Below are 8,622 nucleotides of genomic sequence, written 5' to 3' on the forward strand. Positions count from 1 at the left end.
ACGTATCCGATTTCTGCCGCTCGCCCGCGACGCCACCTGCTGGCGGTCGACCGTTAAGGCTACTGACCCAGACTTTTAATAGACAGATGGGCTGACAAACTTGGAAGAAAGTTGTCTGCGCGATTTTGCGGCTCTGGATTTTCAGAGTTAACCTTCCCTGTGAGTTGCATCTCCTAACGTGACTTCGTTCCGTATCTTACTCATCCCAGCCACAAATAGCGGGGATGGGGGCAGCGGCACCGTTCCGATCTCGTGTGCGTTTCATGCCCAGCTTGCGTGCTCCCATTTCTGAAAGATCTCTTTGCGCTTCCCAGCCGATCCGGTGCACTCGGTGGCTGAATCCTTCCCCCGAATCCAAGGGAAGTGCCCCATTTCCCCTTCTTCCGCAGGGTGCTGGCGATAGGCGAGGATAAAAGCAGATCGCAACTCCGGAGGCTTCAGGCGCAGGTCTACAACGTGTTCGAGCGAGTTTGAATGATTGGCGTGTAAACGGCGGCGTGGGTGCAGGATTCGGGGAGGTCTGCATAGCTTGTTGTGGCTTTCCACAAAACAGCAACCAAGAAAAGGACAATTGCCTGCCGTGACATTGAAAGGTTTAAAGCAGGGTTGTTGTTGTTGTTGTTGTTTTAAAAAAAAAACTTGGCCACCAAGATGGATAAACTTCAACTTCCAGAATTCACACATCTTAAAAGCGTCCAGGTTTGAGAAACGCTGCTTCCAACTGTCTATGGAGATTCTCAATCATGCGAGTCATGCTTAATCCCAAAAGGTGCTTTTTCCAAAAAAAGCAACTGGATTTTCTTGGTTTTCTTTTCCTTTGGAAAAAAAAAAATCTGCTTCTCATCCAGGATGAGAAGCGAAATTTTTTAAAGGAGAAAAACAATCGTCTTACTTAGTTGCCTTTTGGGGAAAAGCACCTTTGAGACTCTGCTTTTAACGTTCCCCGCACCCTGCAATATTTTTCTAGGCGCCAAGGAGTTTGGTTGCCTCCACCAGTTGCAAACCATTCTCCCGTCCCCAGGGAGCTTGAGCCTCATCCGGGGAAACGATTCCGCCGAAGAACGGGTGGGCTGGAGGGGGGTGCAGTCCGTTGCTTCCAGAAGAGGCATCCCCACCCCCGGCGTTCAGAGAATGGTTCTAGGAAATAGGATCGCTAACACGCAAATTCAGGGATCGTGTGTATTTTCAGGATTAACGGAAAAGTGCTTGTTCTTTGGAAGAAGCGTGTGGCACAGAGACTCAAGTTAATAGACTCCACTCCCATTCCCCCCCTCCCCAAAATGTGTAAATTTTGCGGTTTCCTTTCCCCCACTTATTTACTCCGATCTGACCCTATTGTGTTCACTGGGAATTATTTGTCAGGTTTATAGCGGGGTTCGCATGGTGCAGCTAAGGGTTTGCTGAACAAACCCGTTATTTCTGTTCCTTCAACATGCTAAGCCAAAGTCTTGTGGGAAGTGTGAATCCAGTGGATCTACAGCTTCTTCACAGTGGGGTGCACGTTTTAGTATGAAATCCTACTGGGTTTAATGGTATTTACTCCTATGTAGGAATTCTACCAGCGCTGTAATAGTAAACTTGCTTGCAGGGTATTGGAATTTACTTTCAACTAAATAATTATAACAGCGTGAGAATGAGCTTCATAAGACAGGGATAGGCTTACTTATGGTTAAATTGGTCCAGTTGCAGACAGGATTTTGAGCAACCCTTTCCTTTCACATTTAGGTGTTATAATGGAAGAGTTTATATATTAATTGTTGTAATTCTAGGCTGTGATCTGGTTGCCAGTATTTTAATACAAGAGACTTGATTTATTGTTTATCTATTAAAAATGGATTATATATATTGAGCAAATATTGAGGGCCCGTAGTACAATTCTTCAAATTAAATTTTATCAATACAGTCAAAGATCAGCAATAACAAAGAGAATGAAACAAGAAAGGAAAGATTAATAAAGCATCCCAGCCTGAAAACCTTATCACTTATTTACTAATTGTAGCTGCATTTTCACTGCAGTTACAGCCTAGCCTCCTTCAGGTAGATAAAAAGCAGGCAGCTCTTGTGCAGAAGTAAATCCAGTAGACTAATTATAGAAAATTTGCTTTTGATTGAAACTTGGAGAAATGTCTTTATCATTAAGGATATTTTGACAGTAGAACCAGTTAGTTGGGAGATGGCAGGCTTGACCTAACTGAAGTCTTCTGGAAAAGTCTCAACAATTACCTGTGAAGATGTTTGATTTCCAAACTCTCCATGTGAAGCATAGGATTTAGCCTACAAGGATCAGCAATAGAGCAGAGCCAGGGAATCCAATATGTCATAAAATACCACCTGTTGTACTCTCCCCAAATTAAAACTAAACTTGATTGAAATCTGAGAACATTGACACATTTTACAAGGTTCTGGAAATCTTGCCCACAATTTCTGGAGAAAATTTCAGCTACATTGAAAAAAATGAGAGTAAAGGAACCTGGGAATTGAAAATATTGCTCACGTTTCCCAGTAGCCATAAATTATCCTTTACAGATTGCAATATTCTGCTAGTGTATTAAGCAAAAGCAAACTCGACATACTGACTAGACAATTTATACGCTGCCATTTTAACATTTCTGGGTGGTTAAATCATGACATAACAAATGCCATTTAAAAAAGTAAGGAAAGTAAGCATGAATCAAAAATCAAAACAAATACTGAAGATTAAAATACTCAAAGCCCTGGATGAAAATATATTCATGTTTAGGCTCTTAGAACAGAGAATGCACAAACCAAGACTCTGATTTTATGACTATGGGCTTCTTACTAATCCAGAATTAAAACAAGCAATGTTCAGTGTCTATGGAGATTCTCAGTCATCCAGGTTATGGTTGTCCCAAATATTTTTTTTTTCAAGAGGCCACTGGACTTTCTGGTTTTTCTTTGAAGACATTTCGCTTCTCATCCAAGAAGCTTCTTCAACTCTGACTGGATGGTGGGGAATGGAAGGATTCATACTTCTTGCAGACAGCTGGACATTTGCATTCTTTTAGCAAGTAGTTAAGGTCACCTGGAGGCTTATCTGTGTCCTCAGGGTCACCTGATTTGTGCAAATGGGTGTGGCGCCTTCTTGGAACTGTTGAAAGGATTGTGTTGTAGATTGGAGATAGATGATGTCCTACCCCTCCCCTTCTGTTGAGAGGACTGTTCAGTTTTGACATTGATGGCCTCTTTCAAACCAACAATCCTCTCTCCAAAATATGGACTTGTTGTCTTCAAAAGAGTGGCCTGTATCTTTTAAATGCAGATGGACAGCTGAATCTAGTTCATTTAAATTCTGTATGATTGAGACATTTTAGTACATTTATACCAGCAGACTTGGTTCTACATAAGGTAAAGTTGCAATTACCTTGCTTAGTTTTCAACCGGTATTTCCATTTTAGTAATAAAGAATGTCCTCTTTTTTTTCTCTCTCTTTTTGCAGGTCTGCAAAATGGCAGAAAGACCTATGTGGGAGCAAATTGGAACAAGTTTTGTACAGCTGTATTATCAACAGTTTGATACCAATAGGGAACAATTAGGTGCCCTTTATGTATGTATCAACATCTCTCTGCTCGAACAGTGATTATCCTGTTGATGCAATGAATGGATTATTGTCTTGAGGGCTTGTTGTTTCTACTAAAGCAGCAAAAGTTGTAGTTCAAAGGCCTAATTCCCAACCAAGGCATTAATTGAGCAATTTCAAGCAAAGTTGATGGAAAACAACTACAGGTAGTCCTTGATTTATGATTGATTCTCAGCAAGTGTTTGAAATTACAGAAGATACCCTCCCCCAAAGGTATTGCATCCAGTTTAGAAATCTGAAGCCCAGCCTCTCCCCCTGCAGTCATATGAACATGTTTTGGGCATTGGGCAAGGCGCCCACATTTATAGCCAGTTGCAGCATCCTGTAGTCAAATGACCATGATTTACAGTGTTTTTGCTGAAAACTTCTTTTTTTTTTTTTGCCAAAAATACCCCATAATTTAACAATTAGCCACAAAAGAGATTATATAATTGATTGGTCACATGAATAACTTACTTTATGACCATCAAGAGTTATGAGCATAATAGGTAGGCTCTATTAGGGTCATAAATTGAGGGCTATCTGTAGCTGCTTCACTTTTAAGTTCTTTTGCTTCATGCTGGCCAGAGTAGAAGTTTGGAAGCTTGTTCTCAATAGGCAGTTTGGCCTTTGTGTTTATAACTCACGTTTTTGGGGTTGGCATGACTAGGTGCTCTGGGAGATTGGGTTAGTTTGGATTGAAATCCAACTCCTTTTTATGGCTTTCCGTTCACGTCCATTATATTAGCATTCCTTTTGCTGCTACACAATCTTTGCTCCCATTAACGCTGTGAATGTGCAAAATGGAGATTAAATCTAGAAACCAGAATGGACATTTTTTTTATTTTATGGACAGGGACGTATAGGCTAAACTTTTAAGAAATTTCTGTCAAGTGATGAATGGAGGAGTTGAAGATGTCAGTGGCAAAAAAAATGGATATTGGTACATATGTTTCTGTTTTCTTTTTTGGTATCTCCTCTTTCTCCAGGTCCTTCTTTTCTTTCCTTCTCTTGACAGGTTCAGATAAGAATCATGTTTATCTATCATTCCGAGGTCCATTATGTAGAAAATATTGCAAAAGTTCTTGGGAGGGTAGGTGGATAGTTCATTGAGAATTTCTTGCCTGAGACTAGATCTGTGCCTAGATCTGAGATTATTGAAAGCCCATGTGGAGTTTGCAAAAATATTTATCAGTCTAAATCTGTGATAATTTATTTGTATATTTTTTTTCCTTTGATAATTTCATTATGCGTGTTACTGAAATATATCCCTGTTTCACAGACAGATGCTTCCTGTTTGTCTTGGGAAGGCCAGCAGTTCCAAGGAAAAGCTTCAATTATGGAAAAATTGATGGTATGTTATTTATCAGCTAAAATACATAATTGATTAATGTTATCTGTAACATTTCATGCAGTGACTTTAAATAATTATTTGAAAAATGCTTCTTATTGGGAAGGCCAGATAAGTGTCCTTGTGCACTCCCTTGTTTTCTATGAATATGTGGTATTTTAGGGCTTAATGGTTTTTTTGTTTTTGTTTTTGATAACAGACGCTTCCTTTCCAAAAAATTCAGCATAATATAACATCCCAGGATCATCAACCAGCTCCTGACAATTGTATCCTTAGTATGGTTGTTGGCCAATTGAAGGTGAAATTTATTATTGTTTTATCTTTGGTTAAGATCTATTCAAAGCTTCTAAGACTTAACAGAAAAGCGTGAATATTAAGGCATCCAGAGTGTATTTAACTGTTGTACAGTATTTTTCTCGAAGTATGTTAGTTGCAATATAATGCATACACTAGCTTTATCAAAATATGACATCAAATCCAGAACAATCTTATCAATAGCATTAAATCCTTTTTATGTATTTGTTGAAATCGGTGAGCTTCAAAACGAATGCATTTTCTTGCTATTTTTCTATCATATTTAAATTACTGTGTGGAATTTATTTATGTATTAAATCACTAACATTAAGCTTGTATTCTCTCACTGTAGGTGGACAATGATCCAGTAATGGGATTCCACCAGATGTTTGTTCTCAAAAACATGAATGACAAATGGGTTTGTTCTAATGACATATTTAGGTTGGCTCTGTATAATTTTGCCTGAAATATCTGCTCTTGGTTTACACACTACAAATATCATATTAACGTTGGCTTTAAGTGTGTCTGAGTTGTTTTCTTTCTGTAACTGCAACTGAAAAGCATTTATCTCCTATTAATTGAAATACTTTAAAATAGTTGCAGTATTACACGTCCTTTAATGTAAAACATTTAATACTTTATAAGAAAATAGTTTGTCCATTTTAACTGTATGAATCTTGTGGAGATAATAGTGTATTGGCATACACATACACAAACAACAGTTTGGCAATAAAATAACCTGCATGCAGTTTTAGGGAACCAAAAAGAATTGTTATGTCTAAATAGCTTTTTTTAATCACATGATTCAAATTTAATAATGTTTTCATGTTATTTCTTAATAATGTGATGTTTACTCAGAAAAAGTAATCTTCATTTGTTGCAAATGTTCTGTGGCCATGTACTGTTAATTCATGTGAGGGTGTCAGTGATGTAACACAACACATAACTGAAAACTGAAGCTGACTAAACTGATATTGTAAATAACCATAAGAAAAAGAAATACGATCAGTGGGTCTCCCTTTTATAATACAACCCAAGTGCCAAGATGAAAACTTCCTATCCACAATATTAATTTAGTTTAAAGACCATGGGGTCATGTAGTTATTCTTTCAAAATGATAGCAAAGAAGTCACATAACGTCTGCTGCATCCATCCTCTTTCAATTGTATCTTTGTAGTACTTCGTTTTTGAACAAAAATCCCTTCCATATATAATGTAGCAAAAAAAAAAACTTAAATTTACACCATTCTGTTTTCACCTTATTAAAAAAACAATGTTGAATGCATTTCTAAAGTAAGATGCCTTCTCTTAGGAAATAAAATAACTTAGATCATAAGAATTTAAACATACTGTTTTCAATTTGTACTGATTCTGTTGCATATTGTACCTTGTTTTCTGAGCAGTGAGATGTTTGAAGTAGTTTCTTACTCAGGTTTAGTTTCCTTTGAAAAGAGATTGCTGAAGACTAACTGGAATTTTATTATTTAGATTTATTAAGAGAGGTGCAATGTTTACCACCAAAATATTATGATTGAATGCCAATTCATATCTCTGAAATCGGATTTAGAAGGAATAATCTAGCATTCCAAAATGCTTGCAATGGTTAAAACACAGCCGTCTGCTCCATTACAATCTCTAACTCAGACACTGCATTATTTACACTTTGCTTGGAAAAAGCAGAAAAGTGGCTTTTTAAATGTTTTTTTTTCAGGACTGTTGACTTGAAGGCATCAAAGTAAATAATTTTTCTTCATTTACCATGGCATTTTTTTTTCCAGAAATGATATGAATCCTGATGCTAGGCCTCTTATTTTTTTGCTAATCCATGATTTCAAGGAAAGATACGGATTCCAAGAAAAAGGCATACAGTTTATCTTGATTTCTATTATATAATTAGGCAATGAAATAAGACAATTCCAGAATTATTCTGCAAAATGAAAGCTAGAGACCTTTTGATAGGGAAAATTGCATCTAATAAGTATAGGGACATACCTAAAACACTTCATGGGTTGAGAATGGAACATTGTTAAATTTCAGTAGATGTTCCTTTTGACCAGGGGTCAGCAACCTGTGGCTCCAGAGCCGCATGCAGCTCTTTGGGCCCTCTGCTGTGGCTCCCTGTCAGGTGATCCCACCATTGGCTGGCCCCGCCCTTCGCCCTCCCCTCCCAGTCACTCCTCGCCTGGCCTGAGAAGGTAAGGGCGATGGCGGGGGATGGAGAAGCGACCAGGGCAGATACAGAGAGAGGGGGGGGAGGGGAGAGAGAGATATGTCAAAAGGATATTGTGGTTCCCAGTGTTTTTTAACAACTGGTTCTCTGCCCTAATGATTGGCAGGGTAGGCATGGCTGGGGGGGTGTCATGTGACTGGTGGAAGTGAGTGACATTGAGTTGGCCACGCCCACCCAGGTTTTGTGGCTCCCAGTGTTTTCTGTGGGAAACAGGTCCAAATGGCTCTTTGAATATTTAAGGTTGCAGACCCCTGCTCTTGACCCTTACATATATGCTGGCCACCTCCCCATTTAGAAACCATATGAAGTGCCAGCATCAATATATTTCTATATCTGCTATAGAAAAAGTATATACAAGTGGGATGCTGATTGGCCCATATCCTCCATCTTACAATATTGCTCCAAATTTAGACTGGCCAAATGCATGGACTGGAAGAAAGGGTGAGGACCCCCTCCCCAATTGTGAATGATTCATTGTGTTAGAAGATTACAGCTTGAATATTTGACTGTCCAGTGGACTGTTCTCCCAAGAGAACTTTCTCACCTGTGCTATTTGTAGATCCTCCAAATAGATAGATATATTAGTTACATATACCGTATATCTCAAAAACAAGTTAAATTGAAGCTTTAGGTTGTTCTTCTTTGAATGCTCATTATCCCTGATTAGTGGGGATTCAGTACAGAGATGTCCCCAAAGGAAAAATAATTGAATCTTTTGGTTTAATAATGAAAAGTGTTGGTAGAGGTTAGCAAACCAAAGGAACTCTAATACAACATACTTTAAAAAAAATCCATATACATTACTTGTATAACAACTGTAACTTGTCAAGCATTTTTCAGAAGCCAAACTATTCTAAGTACTGTAACTCATCACATCACTCAACTCTTCCTATTTTTGTCATTACTTAACTGTAACTGAAGGAGATATTAATTATGTGCTTTGACTCTTTTCCTTCATTGAACTCTCTCCCGTAAGGCTGGCCTCTCTGATCATATAACAATTATGTAACTTTGGAAAAGTTAGAAAGTAGTTATTAGAAAGGAGGTCTTTCTATATCATACTCAAACCAGCTGTGATCGACCACAGCCCAGCAGAAGTACAGCTGTTGACTTTAAAGCATGCTTGGACAGATGAATGGACAACTGCCAGCCTCTTTGAGTGATACCAGC

General features: G+C 38.4%; 1 protein-coding gene across 1 annotated transcript; it reads left to right on the forward strand.

Annotated features, from left to right (window-relative positions):
* Window positions 1-651: 651 nt before the first annotated feature.
* LOC139315940 (nuclear transport factor 2-like) lies at window positions 652-5,688 on the forward strand. Its single transcript, XM_070942453.1, has 5 exons — window positions 652-699; window positions 3,458-3,565; window positions 4,860-4,931; window positions 5,128-5,226; window positions 5,575-5,688. The coding sequence occupies exons 1-5, from the start codon at window positions 652-654 to the stop codon at window positions 5,686-5,688; spliced, it is 441 nt and encodes a 146-aa protein (XP_070798554.1).
* The last annotated feature ends 2,934 nt before the right edge of the window (window positions 5,689-8,622 follow it).

Source organism: Pituophis catenifer, unplaced genomic scaffold (assembly GCF_029215685.1).
Source record: "Pituophis catenifer annectens isolate HBS135680 unplaced genomic scaffold, rPitCat1.0.hap2 SCAF_3, whole genome shotgun sequence".
Lineage (NCBI taxonomy): Eukaryota > Metazoa > Chordata > Lepidosauria > Squamata > Colubridae > Pituophis > Pituophis catenifer.

Bases quoted from the DNA above. Each gene is read 5' to 3' on its own strand.
- LOC139315940 (XM_070942453.1), top strand. From the start codon at position 652: ATGGATAAACTTCAACTTCCAGAATTCACACATCTTAAAAGCGTCCAG. The intron at 700-3,457 runs GTTTGAGAAACG...CTCTTTTTGCAG, and splicing joins CACATCTTAAAAGCGTCCAG to GTCTGCAAAATGGCAGAAAG. The intron at 4,932-5,127 runs GTATGTTATTTA...TTTTGATAACAG, and splicing joins CAATTATGGAAAAATTGATG to ACGCTTCCTTTCCAAAAAAT.